Source organism: Chrysemys picta, chromosome 1 (genome assembly GCF_011386835.1).
Source record: "Chrysemys picta bellii isolate R12L10 chromosome 1, ASM1138683v2, whole genome shotgun sequence".
Classification (NCBI taxonomy): domain Eukaryota; kingdom Metazoa; phylum Chordata; order Testudines; family Emydidae; genus Chrysemys; species Chrysemys picta.
The window spans coordinates 43,005,676-43,031,255 of record NC_088791.1 but is presented as its reverse complement, the minus strand read 5'-3'; the positions used below and the strand labels follow the sequence as shown (position 1 = coordinate 43,031,255).

Below are 25,580 nucleotides of genomic sequence, written 5' to 3'. Positions count from 1 at the left end.
ACAAGGGCATAAGCCCACACTGAAGAAAATCTTGATTTTGTAGTAAGGGAATTGAAGTGGATGCCTTCTGTAGCTAACTCAGGCTCTTTAAATTCCCATTGCTATAATATGACTATGAAGCCTAGTGGATAATCGTAGAAACACAGGGCTGGAAGAGACCTCGAGAGGTCACTTAGTCCACCCCACATCCCCTGGGTTTTTGTTTGTCTAACCTCTTCTTAAAAATCTCTAATGACAGGGACTACACAACATCCCTTTGTAACCTATTCCAGTACTTAACTATCTTTATAGTCAGAATTTTTTCCCTAATATTTAACCTAAATATTCCTCCCTGCAAATTAAGCATCATCCTCTTCATAACAATCTTTTACATATTTGAAGACTATTCCCAAGTCTTCCCCCCATCCTCCAATCTTCTTTTCTCAAGACTAAAATCTGCACATTCTTGTTTTTAAAAAAAGGTTTCCTCAGATTGTTTTCTAAACTTATCATTTGTATTACTCTCCTCTGGACTCTCTCCAATTTGCCCACATCTCTCTCTAAGTTTGGTAGCCACAATTCAAGCTGAGACCTCACAAATGCTGAGTAGAACTGAGCAATTACCTCCCAAGTCTCCCATACAATGTTCTTGTTAAATACATACCAGAATGACATTTGCCTTTTGTGCAACAGAATCACCACTGTTGACTGATGTTCTATTTGTGATCCACTACAATGCTCAGATTCTTTTTTTGCAGTACTGCCTAGCCAGTTATTCCTGATTTTGTATTTGGTATCTGATTTTTTTCTTCCTTAGTGTAGTGCTTTGCATTTGTATCTACTGAATTTCATCTTGTTTATTTCAGACCAATTCTCCAATTTGTCAAGGTCATTTTGAATTCCAATGCACTTGCAACCCCTCCCAGCTTGGTGTCATCTGAAAATTTCATAAGTATACTTTCGACTCCATTATCCAAAATTATCAAAAATATTGACTAGTACCAGACCAAGGGCAGATCTTGGCAAGACTCTACTAGATATGTTCTCCCAGAGTGACAGTAAACCATTGATAACTACGGAGTACTTTTTTTTTTTAAGCCAGTTGTACACTCACCTTATAGTAATTTCATCTATACCCCATTTCCCTAATTGCTTATAAGAATGTAATGTGGGACTGTCAAAAGCCTTACTAAAAATCAAAATATATCATCTCTACTGCTTCCCGCTATACATTAGGCCAGTAAACCTGTCAAAGAAGGAAATTAGGTTGGTTTGGTATGCTTTATTCTTGACAAATACTACTATTACCTTGTCAAGTATCAGGGGGTAGCCGTGTTAGTCTGTATCTACAAAAACAACAAGGAGTCTGGTGGCACCTTAAAGACTAACAGATTTATTTGGGCATAAGCTTTCGTGAGTAAAAACCTCACTTCTTCGGATGCATATGCTATGCATATGCTATGCATCCGAAGAAGTGAGGTTTTTACTCACGAAAGCTTATGCCCAAATAAATCTGTTAGTCTTTAAGGTGCCACCAGACTCCTTGTTGTGTTACTATTACCTTATTATCTTCTCGCTGATTAACAATTTATTCAGATGTCTTTCTGAGTATCAAAGTTAAGCTGACTGGTCTATAATTCCCCAGGTCCTCTCTGTTCCACCTTGTAAAGATAGCTACCATGTTTGCCCATCTCCAGTCCTTTGAGACTCTCACCAGTCCTCCATGAGTTCTCAAAGAAAATCACTAATGGTTCTGAGTTTGAGCTAGTTCCTTAAGTACCCTAGAGTGAAATTCATCAGGCTCTGCAAACTAACACATCTAACTTATTTAAATATTCTTTAACCTGTTCTTTCCCTACTCTAGCTTGTGTTCCTTTCCTCCTTATTGTTAATACTGTGTTAAGCATCTGGGTCACGATGGACCTTTTTGGGAAGACAAACACAACAGGCATTAAACCCCTCAGTCTTCTTGGTGTTATCTGTCATTACTTCTCCTTCTCTAACGAGTGGATAATGCACTTTAAAAAGCATTGAAATTAAATCCTGTTAAATTCAGGAAACTGATAAGAATTAACCTAAAATAGTATGACTGTGAAATTTTAAAAATAATATGTGAAATAGGATCTAACATATTTCATGTGTAAAAAGAAATGAAATTAGAAAAGAACTGTTAGGTATCATATCTCTTTATATAGCTTAACAAAATGTTAAGAGGAAGATTTGTTGATTAAGCAGTCAATTTGAAATTTAGGGCTAATTTGCTAACAACCATTTAAACAAGCCATATTTATGCAGCTGAACTGTTTTTCTAAGCAGGAAATGAACAGTAATACAAGTGTCCTTACTGGAAGTTGCTTGGAGTTCCAATATCTGCCTTTGTCAATTTCTTCTTTTTCACTTTTCCTTTTTTCTTGATCTCTTTGGTATATGAAATATTGTTGACTTGTGAATTATAAAATCTGTTAGTTGTAATTTCTGGATTTTTGATATCAACAGTTGCCATTGGTAGACTTGGACCTATGAAGAGAGGACACGGATTTCACTACTATACTTAACCAAAGTGGATTACACATTTAACCTACCAACTGGATCATTCTGTATTGCTGACATATAGATATTGCATCCATTTGCTCCCCAAACGTGGTACTTTGCTTGAGTTCTCAGTGTAAGTAGATTACGAATCAGTAGAGAGGCTCAAGATAAATTATTCATTATACAGGACTGAACTTTAGTCTGATTTGGGGTACTGCCACAACAATTTCACAAACAGGACATTTGTTTTGTGTCATTTTTGTATAGAAGAAATCAAACAAATCAAGAGTAAGAAAGCTCGTTCATTCCATGATTTTCACTGAAGCATAACAGTAAGATTTGCTTGCACATAGATCTGTTTCAAATAGGGAACACTAAACCCTATATAGTCAGTAGCAGTGTACTACCACTATCACCATATCATGGCAAACAACTGATCTCTAGAGACAAGAAACCTCAGACTACCAGAGTGTTAGCCCGTGATTGAAATTTTTGTGCTGGACGCTTGTGATGTTCACTAAACCCTAGACAATCAATTTTTAAAAAGGATAGTAGATAGCCAGATAGCTACTCTGTTTCTGATTGAGAGCAGCCAAAAATTAAACAACTCTCCCAAAGCCAATTCCAACGTAGTTTACTCACATAAGTGGTCCTATTGACATGAGTAAGGTGTGTAGGGATTGGGTCCTCCGACTCATCCAATCAATATTTCCACTATAATAAAGAGGATACTAAGGTAGAGGAGAGTCATGACATGTGGGGGAAGGGATAGCTCAGTGGTTTGAGCATTGGCCTGCTAAATCCAGGGTTTGCAAATTCAATCCTTGAGGTGGCCATTTAGGGATCTAGGGCAAAAAATCTGTCTGGGGATTAGTCCTGCTTTGAACAGGGGGTTGGACTAGATGACCTCCTGAGGTTCCTTCCAACCCTCATATTCTATGAAATTCTCAGATGGTGTAAGCTGTTATCTCTTTATTGAAGTCAATGGCGCTATGAGAATTTACCAGCTGAGGATATACCTGTACATCTATACAAACCAATGCTGATAGCGAGTCATTCTTTTGTACTATGTCAATCAAGAGGAGGATATTAATGTAGTGGTTCAACTGATGATGCATCAGTGCAAGTTAAAGGGGCTTTATAAAGACAGATCTATTTCTCCATGGCCAGAGGTTTTTAGGAAACAATAACTAGAGTTCTACAGAAGCACTCTACTTAGTGAAGTGGTCACACCTCATGTGCCACAAATTATTTTTGAGTTGCCCAATTAAGCTCTTAGAGCTATTCAGAATTACTTACTCCTTGTAATATACACTTGTAGCACAACTGACCAAACAAATAGATGCAGAAAAAATAGATTCAGATGAAGCAGCAGCCTTAAAAAGCAGGGTTTGGTGAATAATCTGGTTACTGGAAGGAGACATATATGAGACAGTTTTATGCTTACTTCCATGGATAGTCCCATTGATTCTGAAACATTTACTCTTTCAGTTCAGCAATCCACATGAAAATTTTTGGGAAAGGACATTAAAACTCATGCTTCAAGGCCCAAGCTAATCTACAACTATTAGATACCAGAACAAGACTTAATATGACAGATTATCCCACGTCTACCTCCTACAGTGTTTTTACACCTTCCTCTGAATTCTGTTGGCCATTATCGGAGACAGGACACTGGACTAGATGAGCCTCAAGGTCCGATTAAGTAAGGCAATTCCTCGATTCCAGTACAAGTGTTCACAGGATTGGGCTTTAATATTGTAAGTAAATGGCAGCCACAAGGATCATTCTAGCTAGTCCCTGCTCAAGCTCAGGAAGGTACGGCAGTGGTGGATCAAATGACTGTCAACTGAATATAACCTAATGTATCAGATATCCTTAAAAATCCTTTATAGTGTTAGAAATGCTTCAATTTTTAAATTTTGTTTGAACCATGGGCAATTTGAACACATCATATGATAAAGACTGAATAACGAAGGTACGGAAACTAAGGTAAATCTGCAGCTTGTTTTTCTAGAATACCTCTCACTGTAGGAAAAAAAGTCATCTTTCAAATACACCTGTCTGCGTTTCTAGAAGTCAATATTATTTCTCTCCACCTTCAATTAATTATAGGTGGAGCTGATAGCAAAGCTGAAAGTTAAGGCTGCTCAACACTTTGCATTATAAGACCCTATTTTCATTTGCTTATAACTTTAGAAAACTTTAATCTTTTGGGCTGAAACCACATATGCTTCAGGCAGACCTGGGTTTGGAAAGTATTGGCTAAAACAGTTCAGCCATTTCAGAAAACAAAATTTGGGAAAAACATTGGTCTTACCCATGTTAAATTCCTACAACTTTTCATTGACACACTAACATCTCTATGCTTTGGAGCAGGAGTTTGAAGTTTGGCAGGGGGTTGTCATAGTACCAGGGATGTGCATTTTACAGTCCCCATGAAAGTCTGCCCAAGTTTATCCAAGCTATAAGCCACTGAAAAGTCGGTTTGCACATGCTCAGTATAGAGGTTTGTTAGAGGCTGGCAGCCAAAATCCATCCTTCACTGCTCCTAGTGCTGACCAGTCGGCGCATGCGCCATGTCCAGAGTGGCTGAGCATATTCCATCCTGAAGCTGCAGGGCTGAGCAGGACTTTTTCAACAACTGGACCTCAACGCAACTGAGGGCTGTTGTGGTACTGACACCAGAAATGAGAGCAAGACTTTCTTCTGTTCAATGCCCCTCCTGTTGGCTCCCAGACTCCATAGAGAAAGAAGCAGCCTCACCGGAATGCAGATGGATGAGGGAAGAGTTTGGGGGAATAGAAAGAAGACTGGACAAGCTGGCAGGGAGGAGGTAGAAGGGACCAGGCCGGAGGAAGAAAAGAGAGCCAAACAGAACGGTGTGTAGTCACTACAGGATATTCCTCTCCAGAATTTAGAACTGAACCTAGGATCACTAGTCTCAATATTCCTTGGCTGTCTAGCAAATACAATCACACAAGGTGACTGATTAAAGTTGTACAAGAAACCTTAATTCTGGCATTTCTTAAGTTTTGGGTACTTGACTTTGTAACTTTAGCATATGTTCTTCTAAGAGTTGTTTTGGATGTAATATTAAATATAAATTGAACATCTGACTTTGATAATACTGAGTGCTCTATTTTTTCAGCTTAACTAGAATTTATTTTCTGAAGGCAACTGACTACATTCAAATACAGATATTCCCGATACTAATGAATTCAGGAATTATCTTACATTTTCCTTAAGATAAGAAGGTTATTCAAATGTATTTTTGGTAGTATTAGCTAATAGGTCTCCTTTTTTAGTTGCCTGTTTTTTTAGTGGACTTTCCTTGGCAGGGAAAGATTTTTCTCTGAACAGCCTTGAATATGTTAAATATTGTTTGACTCCTGAAATTTGTCCTTTGAAAGAAAGCTTGTGTATTATTGTTTCAGAGACTTACTAAATATAAATGAAAAAAGATAAGATTCAGACTAATCGTATACTCAGTACTTGGATACTGGGGCAGTGAGGACATACTGCTATAGCTGACAGGATTTTGTAGATCACATTTAAAAAACCAGTATTTTAAAAGAAGCTCACTGACTCACAGCCAAATCTTAAGCCAAAATGAAATTACATTTATATTTACATGATGCATTAACAATTACAAGCTTCCTTATATAGATGAATTTCAAAATGAAGTCACTACATAAATCTTATTTAACTATTGATTTTACTCTTAGTTTTCATGATTATGGGTATGCATTTGCATGATAGCAGTAGTTTTAATATATTACTCTTAAGAATTATTCCAAAAATCAAATGGAACTTGTAACATTGTCTTGGGGGAGCAGGGGGAAATGTATTGCATTTTCTTTTGAGATCAAAACATTTAATATCTCACCTTTTCTGACAGAAAGATTAAATCTTCAAATATTCAGTATGTTGAATATATTCTGCCCACACACTGTATGTAAAATGCTATAACTATAAATGGTTGTCCATTCAAAGAGTTAGATAATTTCATAATTAATCTTTATTCAGCTGTAATATTTGAAATGTTAGTCAGGTTCCCTGATATTAACAATACCCATTCCAAAATTCACTGAATAACTTTTAGCCAGATGAAAATGCTTACCACCAGGTTTAGACCTTAGTTGTCCATGAGGAATACAGGAACCTCTGAATGAACTATCATTTTCTTCTAGTACTGCCATATTTATATCCAACAAAATTTTCCCCATCATAACACATGCACCTTCCCCATCAGCTGTAGACAGCTCAACAAATGAAGATGAGAGAGGCAAATAGAGCTCATCATTTGGAAGTACTTGACAATATAGTGGCCCTAAGCATCCACTGATGTTAATATCTGTGATATCTTCAGAAGAGACTCCAGAAAAAGTAGTACAAAACATTTCAGTATTTTGTATTTTATAGAATTCTCTGTATTTTAAAGCTTTGCATGTCATCTGTCCCAGAGTGCAGACAACTCTAGAATAAATTTAATTGGTTGTAGTAATGTATTAGAGCTGAAATAAAAATTGTACCACGTGGTTCTTAGAATCTCTCAAAACCTAATTCTCTGACAAATCCCTTTCTTTTCTGATCCAGAATTTTACCATGATGTCAGTATAACCACGGCAACTCCTTCAATTTGCATAAAGAGACTTTGCTATTACCAATGAGAGTAAAACAAATCCCAGGAAATTACTGGCTAATGCATTTTACATAACCATTAATGCTACTTTGGTTTTAATCCCGCAATTCTGTTTGAAATCTTAAATCCTTAATATCAAAAAGGTCATCCAAAACAGAGGATTTTTTTTATTGGAAGTATAGCTCTACAATCAGCCTTCTCTACATGTGCAGAAAACTTCAGAGACTTTTAAACATTTTGGGTGAGATCCTGGCCCCAGTAAAATCAATGACCACTAACTTTAACGGGGCCAGGATTTCACACTATGTGTGTGTGTTTATATATATAAAAATGGACATCTGACCTAGATGCCTAAAAAAATGCATGTAATGATCCCCATGCAGTTGCCCTACAAATATCAGAAGTGGGTACATTTCTCAAAGAAGCTGCAGAGGATGCCCGAACATTCTCAGAATAGGTGAAGATCTGTGTGTAAAGGAAGGTCTAATTTAGCTAGCTTATAACATGCCCCAATACAATTAGCGACCCACATAAAGCATCTAGGTGGATATTGCTTGACATCCTATGGATAAAGGTCAAACAGCCTTGGGGAGACCCCAAATAATTTAGTTCCATTAAGGCAAAAGGAGAGGGCCGCAAATATATCCAAGGTGTGAGGTCTATCCTTCCCTTATTCCCATGCCAACCAAGGGAAGACTGAAGATAAATGGATCATCTGATTCAGACGGAAGACAGAACATCTTTGGTAAAAATTTAGGATAGGCCTAAGGAGAACTTTGTTTTTGATGGAAGACAGTGTATGACGGCCCACTCATGAGTGGCTGCACTTCCTTACTCTGCAGACTGATGTAATTGCCACTAGGAATACCATCTTCCCGGAGAGAGGAAAGTGCACTGAGTTCCCAGGAAGGAAGGGGAGCTTAGAGGAAATGAGTAGAGTAGGCCCCTCAGGAACTTACCTACCTTTGTGAGTGAGAATACAGTATGCCTTTTTGTAACTGGGTGATCAAACACCTATAGTGTACTGAAGACCACTGCATCAGCCAGAGTGACCACGGTTGATGGTGTCACATTATGTAGTGAAGTTCACAGATCTGTTTCAATCCTGCAAATTCACAAATCTCTAGGGTAGTCCTGCAGGTGGCAACAGCTGGGGTCAGGACATACCCCCTTTTGTATGCTGATAGAGCGTTTGAGACTAGTGGCTAGGGTGTTTTTGTCCATTCTGGCAAGATGGCTGATGAAGGGTTAAAATCCATGTGCATTTTATATAACAACCTGGTATATGGATTGTGCCAGCTCTTTTCCAGACCCAAAGTCCAGAGTTTGGTCAAGAGACCAGAGGCCTACCAAACAGTGATCAGCTAAGAGAAAGCTGGGGTAAACAGATAATCTTGTTTTGCTAAAATAAGACTAGTCAGCAAATTGCCAGGTGTTGGAGCGGAGAACTAAATAATTGTGTCTGATTCGAGTTGCAAATTGAACAAAGAATCCCTGTTCCTATTGTGTTAGTTTCTCCTGTAGGGAAAAGTTCTTCCCACACATCCAACCTTGAGTTTATGAAAGATGGAACATGTCAGTATAAGATAGGGCCTCCTCCCAACTCCCTTTCCCAGGGACCAATGCCTGCCTTAAAACACAAGGAAGACAATCTTTATTGCCATATACTTTCACTGTTTCTTTGCTTTAACCCCTAGGAATGTACCTGTTGGACAATCAAAGGAGTTGCTTCATTCCTATGGACCCCAAATCAGAATTCAACATGTATATATATTTATACTAATATTTTATCAAAGTATTAATTAAATGTTAACTTGCTAACTTGAGACCATGGGCAGAGACATTATGTAACCTTTTAACCATTGGCGACTGTTATCTTGTCTTGCTGCTAGACCTATCCCGGGGGGTGTGGAACTGCCTACCCAGTCACTTTCCCCCCGCCCATGGAAAAGCCATATATTCTACTGTAATCAATTGATTGACAGTGTCTCTGAGCCTAATAAGCAAGGTGACACTCCATCAGCGCAGTATGTAAAACTCCTATGCTTGACCTCTACATGGTGTGGATTTATGTTCCTTCAGCTGAAGAGCATGCAAAATGACTTCTGAATAGAATGAGCGAGATCATGAAGTTTCACAAGAAGTCAAACCACTCTACGCTCAGGATTTTGCGCTCACAGCGTGTATGGAATGCCTCTAACTGATCCAAGTCTGCCTGTAAGAGGGTCCACGTTTCTGCATAACAATACAGGCAGCACGCAGGTTTGATAGATCCTTGTCTCAGCTCAAACGTATTTACATCCATAAATGAGACATGGACTTCACGCAAGAAGCAGCAAGCCCTATTCGTTGAAGAACATCTGGTTTGCTGCAACTATTTGAATTCTACTTGCAGCCTTGGTAGATGAACTAGTTAGTGCTCTCCACAGTACTCAAGCACCCCTGCTCTGAGGGCTCTGGTGGCCCAACTCCAAGGTTCTGTACCTTGGTCTTCTGCCATAGAACATTTAATCCCATAGTATGGACAGCATCTACCCTCCAAGGTCTCAGTCTCTTCCACAAGCAAGGCAGTGTCGTCAATGTAATCTTGGTTGGTGAATGCTTCTTGACCAAACTGATTCTGATGTATGAATCAGCAAGTTCCAATATCCAGTCAGCACCTCAACAGAATAGTGGCGGGGTGAGAATGCACCCATGCCACACACCTGATTTTGTACAGAAAAGTGGTGAAAGCTGAGGACCAATGCATACTCTTGCACCGGTACTGGTGTGAAGGTTTTGCACTAGCTTTCCCAGAATATCTGGAATGCCAATTATCAGTATGATCCAAAGTGCTGACCTGCTGATGGAATGAAAAGCCATTTTAATTTTGACAGATGCCAGGAGAAGCAGGTGGTTAAATTCTTGATGCAGCTCAACCAGAAGCTGGAGGGTAAGAACAGCATCCATCATTGACCATCCAACAGTGAAACCTGATTGCTGTACACAAACAATACCTATTAAGGAGCACCTGCATCCTACCAAGCAGAATGTGAATGAACCCCTTTCCAGGGACCATTAATGCTATTGGCCTGTAGGTGCACCACAATGTGCGAGATGCTTGCCCTTGTTCAGGGACACTGTGATGCCATCTTTCCATTTTGCTGCTACTCTGATGTCCACACTTAACAATAGTTGATGCAGGCCAATGCCCACTGGTTCCAAGGCACCTTTGATCAGCTCGAGTGGAATACCATCAAGTCCCGCTACAAGTCTGTTCTGCAATTTTTGGATGCCCTTTTGTAATTCCAGGGACTAACACTGATCCTCTGTCACTTGAGCATCCGAAGCTGTGTGGTTTGCCAGGTCACACAGCTCTGGACAGTCATCAGCAGCTCTGTGGTTCAACATGCTTTCATAATGTATTTTCCATCTGTCCAGAACTTCGTCCACTGATGAGCAGGGACAGCAATCTGGTTTCATAATAATGATGTTAGAAGGCTTTTACGGCTGCCAGCCAGGGAGCTGATGGTTCTGTATGCAAGATGTAGATTGTTGTACTTAGGCCATCCTCTGCTTCATCAGCCAGGGGTTTGCTGTAGATCTCATGGTCATGTTTTACAATGGGCCAGAAAATGCCTTTTTGTTCCCATGCTTCTACTTTTGCACTAATATCACACCCTGAGTTCAGTAGTGGAGGAATTTTGCTTCTTCAACAGTAACTTGATTGCTTTATGGCAAATGAGCCTCTGTGACAATGATGATTTTGTAATGGGTGAGTTCTTTGACAAACTGTCCTGTACCCAATGCTGTTCAGTGTTAACGCATTCCATGTGGTGACATAGAACATGCGTCTAGCATCTGGTTTAGACTATCAGGAAGCTGCGGTCATTGGGGTATTTCATTGTTCTGGGAAAGTGGAATTAGCGGTAGCATTAGTGATGGCTGAATTGACTGTCATCAGATCTGCCTACCAAAGTTTCCTGGGCCAAATTGCTGCTTCCGGGATTTATTACCACGAGAGGTTTCTTAAGCTTTCTCAAGACCCTTCATGTTAGAGGAATTGGTGGGTAGGCATACATTACCCTCAAGTCTCCTGGGATAAGGAAAGCAACTGATTGTGATCCAGGGTTCAGACCTTCCCTGGAACAGAAATTGACACTTTGCCTCTGAGGCAAACAAGTCCACTACTAGATCTCACTGGTGGAAGTGTTCTGCAGGTTGGAATCCTCGACTGAACATTTGCGATCTCATGAGAACTATCTGCTTAGTGATCTGCTAGGGTGTCTAATTCTGGCACCTAGCAGATGAGGTGATGTGATGGCCGAATGCACCAATTCCTGACAGAGAGGGAGGTCAATCAAGCCCTTGCTTGTTCATGTAGAACATTGCTGCAGTATTATCTGTCATAGCTCGGCCCTGGATCATAGGGAGGAAAGCTACACCGGCTAATCAAAAAGCTCTAGAACATTTATATGTAGCAAAGGGTTAAGTCTCCTTGAGTGTCCAAAGGTCTTTTTGATTTGGTCTTTGTGAGCTCTCCACAAAATGCAAGGACAGCTGTGAAATTAATGAGGGGCTTAAACCAACAAATTTTGCAGAAAAAACTTTTTTGGAATGAAATTAATATTGTCTGATTTTTCTGCTACCAGCTACTTTAAAGAATTCTGATAGCAAAACCTTTCAATAAGTGTTACAGTTTAAAATCTTTTCTTCTTTTAAAAAGAAGAATGAGGGACAGTTCCCTGCTGAAGACATGTAAACATCAACATCAACAGGGAAGCGGAAGACTGGGCAGGCCTAAGACATCAAATATGCTCGGCCCATTCCTTCTCAAGCTCTTCTCCAGACCTGGGGGCCTCCTATGTGGCAGCCTCTTCAGCAGCAGCATTGGCATGAGACCAACCAGGTTCCAAACTCCTCCCCAGGACTTGCAGAGGAGTTCCACTGCTTCCCTCCTGCACGACATTCTTGGAAAATCATTTCCCATGAATCACTGCTTTCCAGCTTCAATCCCATTCAGCTCCCAGTGTGCTCGATATCGGGGGGGAGGAGGGGGAGGGTAATCCCCTCCCTCACCTCCACCTGTGCACATACTTGTGCCTCCTCCTACCATCTGACAGAAAGATCCACCCCTTATGCAACTGCTTGTTTCCTCAAATCCCCTGGAGAGGCTGAAGGCTACCCCACTTCTGTCTTCAAGTCTTTCTGGTAGAAATAGCATGCCTCCTTTCTCCCTGCAGTCTAATGCCTGACTGCTTTCTCCATATCTATGGAGGATTCCATCCCCACACACCACCCACTGCCTCCCTTCTCTCCCAGTCCATGGTAGCAGAAGAAGTGAAAAAGAAAAGCATCTTTCCTGACCTGACTGTTCAAGGTTTCTCCCCAGACCCCATGGAGCAGTCTAGGGTTGTTATGCATACCCCATTTAGTGCTAGATGCTCCCCAAACCCTTGAAAAATATTTGGGAGTGAAGGGGCAAGCCATCCAGCCCCCATTTCTCCTCACTGCCATCTAGGGTGACCAGGGGTCCCGATTTTTGGGTCTCTCTCTTATATAAGCTCCTCTTACCCCACCCCCGTCCCGATTTTTCACATTTGCTGTCTGGTCACCCTACTGCCATCGCTGTGTGAAACTGAAGAGGGACTTCTGAATATACACAGGCTCCCATTACTCCTCAACCCTGTACAGGGGCCTGGGAAGCGAAAAAAGGGACTTTTTCTGGCTGCCCATTACTTCCTAGCTCCATGCAGAGATTCTGGGATAAGGAGACACTCTTCTGGTCTTAAACTCAAACAGCAACTCTAGTGCCTTGAGAAAATTGTGCATGTGTGCTCTCCCACTCAGAGCAGGGCCAAGAGTGATGTCTCATAAGTACTGAGCATGAAGACAAGGTAGTGCAAACGACCAGCATGACAGAGAAATCAACTGTACACAATGTGCTGTCAAGTGCATAAAATAACTGAACTGAGAAAAGTAGATTTTTTGCTGGGTTTGCAGTTATGGTAATCTTAGATGCTACAAATAGGTTCAAAGAGTTTTCTGGAAGGTCAGGCTGAGCACATGCTCTCAAGTTTCTAATAGCACTTTGGGCTGAGAAGACAGTAAACTTTACAAAGTAAACTATAGCAGTTTTGTCTTCCTAAATTAACGGGTAGTTTTACAAGCAGCTGCACAAAACTGACAAGAATTGGATCAATTTCATTGTTGCAGTTCAGAACCTTGTGGATACTTGTGAAAGATGAAAACGTCAATTTTACACAGTTAAAAAAAATCACTGCCTATTAAGACTTAAGCACTCCTGTTTAAGATAAAAGGCCCACCCTCTGATTTTATTTTTGTTTGCAACTTGATTGCTGCAATTTGGAATCAGTTTGTATATGAATCTATGGTTTGCCTTACTTGTAGACAATTCCAAACCTCAGTTCTGATCTCATTCAATAGCTGCCCCTCATCTTCACTGGTAGTGATCATGAACTACTGTACAGGTAAGTAATCATGTAAACATTACAATTCTGATTTCCTGGAATTGATCCTTTCAGGACTGTTTAATACAACCATTAGGTTACGTTAATACAACCATTAGGTTACGTTAAAGAGAGCCAAAAGTCAGTGATTATATCTAAACATGAAGGAGTTAAGAAAAAGAATTGAAGTAACCCTATGCAAAAGCTTACCATTTGGTGGGTCCCGTCTTTTTTCTGTTAAAAAGAAAACAAAAAAGTATTTATTCAAAAGGTAAAACTGAATTCTTCAACATTACACACATCTCCATAATTTGTAGTTTTACAAACTACACAGACTTCCTACATCTAAATTTTATTCTTCTAGTAATATACAAATTATCCATAATTGCCGTTTTATTTTAGCAGTTCTATCGTCCAAGAACAGAGGAAAAAATACCAGATTTATGTCATTTATAAACTGACTTAAAACTGAAACAAAGTTTAGCACAACAGATCAGTGAAATCATTTATATATCAAAAGAGCCCCCGATCCTATAAGAGTTTACAATTGGGACTTCTCATGCTTACAGCTAAGCATATGCTTAGTCTTTGGAGAGTCATGGCTTTAGATTATATGCCACAGAGAGCCTAATCATCAAGCAAAATTAGAAGTTACAAAACTATAAACCCCACATTAGGAAAGAATTAGCTGTTTGAACAGTTTACATTAAGTAAGACTGTGTGGAACTAGCTAACTTTTTTCCCCAATTGAAAATTTGATTCAGGCCAATTTGAGGCCTTAACATTTTGTACGGTGAAGTATTCACATAATGTTAGTTTTCAAACGAAAAATTAAAAAATGTGTTTGATGCAAATATTGTTAAAGCAGAACTTCTAAAGAGAATGCACTCTACTCTGTAGAGTCCTCTCTGAACAGACATCATGCAACTTTAGTCATTTATATGAAACTACTCACAATCTGAAGCGCTTATATAGTGCTTTTATCAATAGATCTCACAGAACTTTATAAAAGAGGCATCACCCCAATTTTACAGATGGGGAAACTGAGGCACAGAGGTGCAGCAACTTGCCCAACGTCACCCAGCAGGCCAGTAGCTTGGCTGGGGTTAGAATGCAGGTCTCCCAAAGTCACAGTCCAGTGTTCTATCCACTAAGAAACACTGTCCCCCACTGAAGCAAAAAATATTACATTTTGAAATATTAGAATTTAATTGCAAGTATTTCATATAGGTCTAAAGCTGAACAAGCCAAATAGGGCCAACTGGGCCACCAACCTACAGCTTTAACTAGCAACCAAAGGGGTCAGCTGTGATGTTGAACTCTACCATTTAAAATGGCTTTCCCTCCAACAATATTATTCTCTTCTTCACCCATATGCACTCTTCTGTTTGTAAATGCTTATGTGTGAGACATTTCGGATCAGTTCATTTGTTTTTTGGAATTAAAGTGGGAAGGTTTATTTTAGATTTACTTTATTGCACAAATGGTTGTGTGTTTTTATTCATCTAGATTAGCTTCCTGATTATCCCTCCCAATGCAGCAGGCAGCTACATTTTAAGTTTCTGGTTTAAAATTAGTCATCTAAATGAAAGCAGCCTTGATGTTAAAGGCACTGAGCACCCACACTACAAAGGAAGTCAACTGAAGCGGCATGTACTCAGCATTTTTGATTAAGTATGGATTTAAGATGACTAACTTCTTCAAAGCAGGCTGTCTAATGAAAATAGGTAGCTCTGAAAGTTTTAAAGTAAGACAACTGAAACTGATCATAAAAGCTCTGGTGAGTAGCAACTGGATTGCGGGGGAAGTGGCAGCTTTCCTCCCGCAGTTAGATGTTCAAAGAAAAGCTCCCAGCTGTTACTCTAGAAATGGCCGGGTGGCTTTTAAGATGACTCTAGAGATCTAAATTGGGAGCCGATATAAGACTTCTAGTTCTGTTCCTTCAGAAATTAAGGTGAGGGCAAGTAAGGATATCTTTTCAGGAGAGGTAAAGGGAGATGGGGCTGACAAGAAGCAAAGGACACAGCTGCAGGTCTACAAGAAGGTTAAATTACCTTCCCAGCCAAAACTTGTAGCATTTTAGAACGAAAATCTCTCCCTAACACTCCACAAACCAATACTGCTTGGGTGTGGAGGTGGAAGATACAGGAAAGACTCTTTGCTCCTATTTCCTTTTGTTTTATCCATTTAGCTACATGGGGTTAAGACTTTTGTTTTGTGGGAGTTCTCAACTGTGCTTAAATAGGAGTCAGTCACAGCCATGCACCACCAAAAACCTCCAATCACCCAATCAGAACATGTTTGGTAATTGGTGTTCTTTCCCTCCATCCTACCTCTCTTGTTTTATTCTCTCCTTCCTTCACCCAGATTCTCTTTCTATCCATCCATTCCTCCTCCAACTCAATTTCTTTCTCCTCTTGTTTACTACCCAGTCAATCTATCCTCTTTTGTTTGTTTGTTTACCTGCACTCAGACCTACCAGACCATTTTGCTACACTCTCCCCTCCACACTGTTCTTTCCCTTTTAAGGAACATCAGGGGCCTCCCCTCTTCTTCCTGTCTTCCAAGTCTCTATTTTAGCCTTGCCAGATGAGTTCCTGCGCACCTCTGGGTGGCTGTTGCTGCTGGTCCTGGGCACCTCTGTTAAAGATCAGTGTCCTTATCACATCCCAGCACTTCTAGTAGGAAGAGGTTGGCAGAAAATGAGAAAGAGCAGGAAGCTGCAAGTAGGCATTCTATGTGCAAGCCTCAGCTCCAAGACCTAGTTCACAAGAGCATAGAATTGTTCTGCGCAGTCTCTTCCAATGATGAAAAGCCTCAAGGGACAACTGGAAACTTTCCTAGTAGTCCTGTGGGCTAGTCAGAGCCTGCCAGGAGTATTTTGGCAGTGTGACCACTTGCCAATATGTCAGGTGGCACCTGTTCCAGGTGAAATTTATTCTGAGAGATATACTAGAGTGATAGGATTCTTGTAAAAAGCAGAAAAAGATTAACATTCCAATGTTTGCATTATCAAAGTAATTCCTTGGAAGTCTAGAGTATCAATTTTATCAATCAAGACTGCTCAATTTTTATGAGTATTCTAATACCATGTGCATAGACAGCACTAAGAGCATTAGAATACATTATTTCTACATCTGATGAATCAAGGTGGAGACTTATCAGAAGCATTACATAAGCATATCAATTTACTAATCAAGCTATACTTGTGTAGTCTTTAGATAAGTGAAAAATACAGTAGCTATTAATTCAAACACCCAGAATTAGATAAAATCCTGTCTGAGGTATATAAATTCAGAACTCCATCTGGTGGCTTGATCAGAGAACTTCACGAGTTTTGTACATGAAAGGAAAAAAACCCCTAGAAATGAATTAAAAAGGAGAACAGCAATCAACTGAAAACGATATAATTAAGTAGCTGTTGATTAGGTCTCCTTTTTAATTAAAACAAAGAAACTTTACAGAAAGGATGAATAAGTCAGTGTTATTATGGTGCATAAAACATGAAATTCAAGCACACAAAGCAGTATAGATTAATAATGGCGTGCTTATATTGTGTACTAAAGTAAAAGTGTCTTTACATGAAAAATACTATATTAAAAACTAACATTATTTTTCCTGTATTTTTGAAGAAAGTTTACCATGGCCAACATCATGCAGAAGTCTGCTCTGCAGCCATATATGAATAAAGGCTTTTAGAGTTTTAAAATGTTGCTTTGCTTGTAGTAGTATCTTTATGAAAGTGAAACCTTGGGCTTGTGAAAGTTGCAAGGCTTATAGCTTTGGAGAACATTTACCCAATGAATAGTTAAAGCAAGGCACCATTCCTACAAGTTTCCACCACTGTACCCCACTAACATGTTCTAACTCTGGACATTCACAAAGGGACTTAAGTATTATGATGTCAAGTGTCACAATGTCTAACTTTTAAGTGCCTAGATAATCACAGGAACAACGCTGCAGTTCAAAGCCTGAATTAGGCACGTAGGCTTCCTATAAAATGAATGAATTGAGACAGGCACCATAGACAGTGATTCACAAAAGCCAGCATGGTCAGTGAGGAGCCACCTAAGCTAGCAATGGGAGATGCCAATGAAATCGGTGTGTTCTAAGTCTCGATCCTCTCTTGGCGATAAGTGCCTATTCTCTACCAGTGATTCACAGCTGGTAACCTCTCTCCTGGAGTCAGGAGGCAAAGGCACCCAAGGTGTTTGTTGTGAGAAGGAGCTAGGTGCCTGCCTCACACAAAACAAGAGGTGATGGTGGTGCCCACCTTATAACTGTTAGCTCATTATTTTATAATTAATAATAAAATAGTCAAAGAGTCATTAGGCACATGCACGTGCAAAAGCTATGGAATGACCCTGGAGCTTGGTGGGAGACGCAGGGTCCAGACCCCTTGCTCCAGTGACTATTTATCTGAAGTGGAACAACTTGAACAGGAGAGACTGAAGCAGTCCCATTGCTCTAATCATTGAGCTCTAATTCTGAGAAATGGGGGATCCCTGTTCAAATCCTCACTCTCTCTCAGACAGAGGAGGATTGAACCTGGGTATCGTCTCCCATATCCCAGATGAGTGTTCTTGCCACAAGCTAAAAGTTATAAGGGGCACCCCTACCATCTCCTCCATCAGATTCTGAACGGGATCCAATCTGGTAGGTGACTTCTGAGCACAGCTAACAGAGCAGGCCTGCATGCAAGATTGGTGTCCAACCACCTATCTTCCTCCAGTTTGTGAATCTCTCTGGGGCTGAGATGGGAGAAGGTATCCAGACAACTACAGCGAGGCAGTAGTGCATATACCCAGAGGCAGAAACTTAAATGTTTAGGGAACTTTTACTTTGAAAATTCAGGTGCCGAGTTTAGATGCCTACAGAGTTTGGTAGGAGTTTTGTGAATTGAAGCACAGCCTAAAACTAAGATTTAGGTGCTTAAACCCAGATTTAGGAACCTACACAATTTAGGGAATCCCACCCAAAGAAATGTAGGCTCCAATCCTGCAACAAGCTCTGCTGCATGGGGCCCCAATGAAGAACAGAATTCAATAGGGAATGCATTGCAGGATCAGGCCCATAGCCTCTAAAGGTATTCAGGTTTTGGCCTCTGATTTGATTACCAATTGTTAGGGCAGCAGATTTTTTTTGTTTTTTTTTTAAATAAAAAATAATGGCGCAGTCATAGTAAATTTAGTAAAAGTCACTTGACTGCCACCTGATTTTTTATAAATATCCTCTTTGCGTCATCAAGGGGACATCAATCATTCGCAGCAGCACCATCTACCTCTGGAGCCACAACCCTAAACAAGGGGCTGGACCTAGCACTCTGCTCTGGGTGTTGCAACCAGGTGCACGTGGGGTTGCAGTACCCTCCAGGTTTCACTCACCCAACCCTCCATCACAATGGGAGGGATGGCTGAGCCGTACCTGAGCAGTGCTGTGACCTGGTGCTCTAAGACAACACCTGGAGCAGGGACACAGGAGCTGCAGAAGCCGCCACTGCGGGGTGAGACACGGACACAGAAAAAATTCAAACAAGAAAAAATAAGTATCAAATTTTCTGTGATTATTTCATGCCATAACACACAGGTAGCCTTACCAATTGTGAATAAGACATTTCTCCACTAATAACTGGATTGATGCCAACAATCAATTTCACATGGACTACTGGACATACCCGATAGTAAGAGATTTCAGTTACTAATAATTTGGGCCAAATTTAAACAGTAGAGTTAGTTAAGAGAACCCCAGAACTGAATGGCTGGTTAGTTTAATTTGCCCACAATTTACATCAAGATTTCCAGTTCACAAGTAAACTTTCTTTACCCCTTCCTCTCTGTTCTTTCAAATACCACATATTAGCAGAGCCTCAAATTGCAAAGAGACTTTAAGATGAACCAATTTTTGTATTTCCTTCATGAAATTTGTACTCTATATTTTTCTATATCACATACATGAAATAAGCTTACACAGGGAAACTAACTTCTGAATATGCACTAAGTTCTGAAATAGCTTTCAGATATAGAAGTATCAGCTAATCCCCCCTATATCCCTAGCCTAACCTCAATTTAATGACATGTTAAATTGAATATTTACCAGATTTTCTTTGCCGTCGTCCAAGCAAATCAGTTACTGTTTTCCGGAATTTTTTAGCTTCTTCTTCATTAGCAAAATTAAGACCAACCTGACATGTCTGAAAGAAGACATCATCAGTTTTTCTCCCCCCACAGAGACCAAGAAAGTTGTTTAAAAGATTTTTTTTTAAAGCTTAAATTATGAAATATTCTAAAAATTAAGTGAACAGATTTGGTTTATGAAGGAATAAGTTGGAAATGATTAAAACTCATCACCTTATAGTTGTAAGTGAAGAATGTAGAAGCAAATATTAATGTCCAATTAAAAAATATATTCAAATTGTGGATTTTTTTTTCCCAACAAGATGTGTGAAGTCCACATTTTGTCAGATCTTAACAATATTTCAAGTACACAGAATGACAAAAATGAAAATTTTATGTTAAGGGTACATAAAAATTGCTTATGTACTTGAAAATGCTTGTTTGGTGACACTAATGAAGCAACTGTCAGTTGCAACTGAAGGTGTTATTTCTTTGCCAGAGAAAGAGCACACTAAACAGGTGTTCCAGTTCCATTTGTAGTTTAGATTTTCTATTTTATCACTGACATTAGAAAAAGTTCTTATTTATAATTAAATCTGTAACTAGTTGCTAGAAAGAAGATATAGGTAACACTGTACTTTATAAAATTACGTGATTTACAAAGTGAAAGGTGAAGAACATGAAATATTAAAAGAAGCTATTGTACAAAGAAAAAAAAGCAGGACAAATTTTAAAAATAGCTATTCAAGAATTAAGTAAATATTGAAACTTACATCTCCCGCAAAGGTATGAAAATATCCTTTAGGACTATTATATACAAAATTATTGTACAATTCCTGCTCCCACAATAGTTTCCCATCCTGGAAAGGAAAGAAATGCAGATATTGAAAACTGAAGATAGTAATTATTAAAAGACTGACTAGACAAACTTGTATTGCAATAGTGCTCAGAGGCCACAATTGGAGACTACAGCCCTATTTTGGTAGACACCGTACACACACGAAGAAGAGATGGTGTCTTCCGCACCGAGCTTACAATCTAAGTCAGATGATTATTGGAGCTTGCAGGAAAGCCAAATTATTCGTACAGGTTACTATATTATACAAGAATTCAATATCAAAAGAATAGGTGGTCTCAGTCCAGTGCCTAATGATCAAGTGACAAAAATCAGACTTACGGCTCCTCAGTGCTCAAGTTTCTTTCGAACATGGGATTTAGGCATCTTTGAAAGCTTTGTGTGTCCCTCATTCCTTGCCTTCTCTTCTCTAGAACTGCACGTTTCTTCTTTTACCTTTCTTTATAAGTCACGATTTCTCAACCTTTTATCATTTTGTTGCTGTCTTCTGGTGCATCTCCAATTTGTCTACATCCTTTCTATAAGTGTGGTGCCCACAACTGAAGTAGAGGCCTCACCAGTGATAAGCAGAGCTGAACAATTACTTCCCATGTTTTATATATGGCACTCCTATTAAATACATTCCAGAACGAAATTTGCCGTTTTCACAACAGCATCACACTGTTGACTCATGTTCAATTTGTGACCCACTACACCACTCAGATTCTTTTCTGCAGTATTGCCTCGCCAGTTATTCCCCATTTTGTATTTGGCATTTGATTTTCATACTTAAGTGAAGTACTCTCCATTTGTCTTTACTGAATTTCATAGTGTAGATTTCATATCAATTCTGCAATTTATCAAAATCATTTTGAATTACAATCCTGTTCTCCATAGTGCTTACAACTCCTCCCAGCTTGGTGTCATCCACAAATTTTATAGGAAGACTCCATTCCATCATCCAAGTCATAAATAAAAATATTAACTATTACTGGACCCAGCACAGACTCCTGTGGGATGCCACTTGATAGGTCCTCCCAGTTTGACAGTAAGCCATTGATTCTGATTACAGTCGTTCAGTCAGCTATACACACCCCTCATAGTAATTTCATCAAGACCATATTTTCCTAGTTTGCTATCAAAATGTCATATGGGACTTTATCGAAGTCTTACTAAACTCTATGCATAATTCTTGCATTACTCACTTTATAACATCCCTTTATGAAATTCATACAAACAATTCAAGGAAATATCACATTTAATATAAAATGACCTTATCTTAGCAAATAAAATTAGATAGAGAAAGGTTTCTCACCTTGATGTCAAATATTCTAATAAAATAAGACCTTTGTGGATTGTCTTTTACAAGGCAGGCTACTCCACAGCATTTTTTTGACCACATGGCATTGCGATCAGCTGCATATATCTGGACAACTGCTGAAGACATTGTCTAAAAAAAAAAGAAGATGAGAAAATTCACATTGGTTAAAGCTTAAAATTAAGAGTTCCACATTCCTCCTTCTAGAGACACCTACAACTAGTTTGATTCTATGGATCAGGCGGCAGCAACAAATCACCAGTTGTAGCAGAGCTCAGAAGATAAGCATTTATTTTTTTTATATCCTTATGTAAGCTCCTTTAGATGTTCTTTTAAAAAGAAGAGGATTTTGAGAATTCTTAACCAGACACCAGCTAGTAGAAATAAGAGGCAGATAGGTAACTGGGGTGATTGTGTAGGTGATGGAGTTAGCATCAATTGGCAAAGCACCTATGCAAAAGTTAATGCAAAAGCTAGAACACTCAATGTAGAGAATTTAATTGATTCAATTAGGACTTGCTTACACTAGGAGTTTTAATAATGTTTTTACATGTTAATTAACATGTGTCCTGTCAACTCTAGAATTTACAATGAGGTTAGTTAACACACAATTAAAAACAATTGAGGGGTGTCTCCAATGGGATTTTTAAAGACGAGAAACAGCTTCATTTTTCAGAAAGTTTTGCTTTTTTCGGCAGCATCTTGGGAAAAGCAGCAAATTCCTACTCTTCTGCATCAACCACCATTGAGGGCCTCACATGGCAATTTATGCATTCCACTGACACTCCACATTACTCAATTTCTGCAAGACTGATAGCATAAGTAATTCTTAGTCTCATTTCAGGGTCCAGAGACTTGGAAGCTTACAATCTAAGCTGGCAAAGCTCTTAACTTATTAATGTTTACTGTACCAATAGATGTTGCAAGTCAACCACTATGAATATCAACTATTTTAGTCTAACTTCAAAACCAGTTTATTTTTCCAATTTATAAGAACCGCATGTATCATAGCCTGAGAACACTGAACCAAGTTTTAATTTTACATATCTCAGACTGTAGAATTGGAAGGGAACTCGAGAGGTCATCTTGTCCAGCCCCTGCACTCATGGCAGGACTAAGTATTAGACTATCCCCAACAGGTGTTTGTCTAACCTACTCTTAAAAATCTCCAATGATGGAAATTCCACAACCTTCCTAGGCAATTTATTCCAGTGCTTAACTATGCGAACAGTAAAAGTTTTTCCTAATGTCCAATCTAAACCGCCCTTGCTGCAATTTAAGCCCATTGCTTCTTGTCCTATCCTCAGAGGTTAAGGAGAACAATTTTTCTCCCTTCTCCCTTGTGACAACCTTTTATGTACTTGAAAAATGTTATGCCCCCTCTCAGTCTTCTCTTCTCCAGACTAAACAAACCCATATTTCCCCCCCTAATCTTCCCTCATAGGTCATGTTTTCTAGACCGTTAGTCACTTTTGTTGGTCTTTGCTTGACTTTCTCCACATAATTTCAGTTGAAGTATGTTGCTTGATGTCTCAGATTTTTTTTGAAGTCCTCTGATTTCAAGGGTTCAATTTGACAAAACATCCTGTGACATTCTGCATTCCAAAGCATCCCATATTTACCATGGTGATGTAATTATGATGTTTTGTACAAAATATGCCTTGAGGTATTATTCTAAAAGTCCTGATCTGCTAAACATTAATATCTCATTGGATTGTATGTCATTGTATGTGAAGTTATAAAGTTTTGCTATATATGTGTCACTGAAAGATACTGTAAAGTTGGAAACACTCACAACTAACCTTTCAGGTACAACAATGAAGAAGTTAGACAGTGCTAATGGCCCATCAACAAAGACAATGGACCATGGAAAAGGCTTGTCCTCACCTGAGAGCACCTGGATAATGGCTGCCATGACTCATCGGGAGCACAGAAGGGCTTGTGACCAGATCACATGATACTGAACTCTTCTGGTACCTGTACTTTTCTACAAACAGATCTGGAAACCTGGCTTGGAACAAAGGGGTTCCCACCCTGTAGAAAAACTATATACGAGGAAGTGACATGACCAGGACTTGCTTCCCTACAAGATAACACCAGAGGAACAAAGACTGAACTGGAGAAGGGGTTCCAGGCGGGAAAGAAGAATGCCCTGTCTGTGTAAGGAAGCTAAAACCTGCTTGTATCATCAGTCAGGGTGAGATATTACAGATTCAAATCCTATCTAGTTTGTATGAGACAGATTGCAAATTTGTTTAATTTCCTAGGTAACCTGCTTTCATCGGTTTGCTATTACTTATAATCACTTAAAATCTATCTTTCTGTAGTTAATAAACCTGTTTTATGTTTTATCTTAACCAGTGTGTCTTTGACTGAAGTGTTTGGAAATCTTAGCTCTGGTAACAAAGGCTGTTGCATATCTTCCCCACATCGAGGGGAAAATGACTAATTTAAGTGAGCTTGCACCATACAGACCTCTTTGCAGTGCAAGACAGTGTAAGTCTGGGTTTATACTCCTGTAGGGGGTGCAAGGCTGGGAGCTGGGAAATTGGCTGGTGCCTCCATTGTCGGTCCATGAGTGGCCTATGTAAAGCACTCAGGTGACTCAGTTGGGTGTGTGGCACCACCTGCTGTCGTGCTGGGTGATAACAGGGTCCAGAGGGGGCTGTCTGTAAGTCACTAGCAGAGCAGGGGCAGAGGCCAACCCAGCTGAATGGTTTGGGGGCACAATGGTTCCAACGGCTTCCTGGGTCCCCCCAGGGGTACAACCCGTCACATATCCTACAAAAAGCATGCCCTTTTAAAAAATAATTCTCGCAAAATAAATGTCATTGTTTATGTTTAAGGGACTTTTTGCAAGGTAGAAAGTGGACCACTAACTAAATAGGGGAAACAGTGAGAGTGACTGTACACAGAGTGCTGCCAACCATACAAAATAAATAACTTTTGCTAGCTTTTTCAGCTATCGTAAGATTAGGTGCTATTGGCACCTATCATCATTAATAGGTGATTTTCAAGTTGACTGTCCCTTTAATAAACTATCGTCAAACCTCCTTACTCCCAGGAAATATGAAGTCATTGCAACATGTCCTGAATGTCAAGAAGCTGGTTCTGTTGGACTTAAGGAGAGCAAAAGGAAAAAGCAGCAGACCCAGAATAGAGAACCCTCTACTGAGGGCACATATCTATGACTTCTCAATAAACTGGTTTAGGAATTTTCAGCTTGGATGTCACAGCTGATTTCACTTGTTACCTGGTCTTCAAGATTCAAAGAACCCAAACCGTAAAGAATTTTTTGGGTCAAAGCCAGCATCTTGAATTGTACTCAATGATAAACTGGGTGCCACGTCAGTCAACTTAAAAAGCACCTCTAGTCCTATAACACCCTACCCCAAATTGATTCAATTATAGTGGCTTGATGGGATATTATATAGATTTAGCTCTAACTTTTAATAAATTGCATATGCTTATACCCTTCATGAAATCTAAACCCAGTCTTTTATAATCTCCGTTAAGGTTTTTGAGCTGGTGTCACACAGATGGTGAAAGACTGGCTCTTAACTTCACATTTAAAGACAGATTTCCACCCTCCTTTAACCAACACAAAGCTTTGTTTAGATATTATAATTGCTGATCAATAACTTGCAACCCCATGATCATAACAACGGATTATTCCTAGCCCTCTTATAGAAAGATACAATCTGGATTT

The 25,580-nt window shown here is 39.5% G+C and overlaps 1 protein-coding gene across 3 annotated transcripts in view; it reads right to left on the bottom strand.

Annotated features, from left to right (window-relative positions):
- WASL (WASP like actin nucleation promoting factor) overlaps positions 1-25,580 on the bottom strand; it is an 84,023-nt gene that overhangs the window by 16,494 nt on the left and 41,949 nt on the right. For all 3 annotated transcript variants that reach the window (XM_005305705.4, XM_008172780.4, XM_065555857.1), the window contains exons 2-6: positions 21,869-22,003; positions 20,492-20,578; positions 19,699-19,795; positions 13,816-13,839; positions 2,325-2,496 (exon numbers count right to left, since the gene is read on the bottom strand). In XM_005305705.4, the coding sequence (XP_005305762.1) occupies positions 2,325-2,496; positions 13,816-13,839; positions 19,699-19,795; positions 20,492-20,578; positions 21,869-22,003 (515 nt within the window). The remainder of the gene's footprint in view (positions 1-2,324; positions 2,497-13,815; positions 13,840-19,698; positions 19,796-20,491; positions 20,579-21,868; positions 22,004-25,580) is intronic.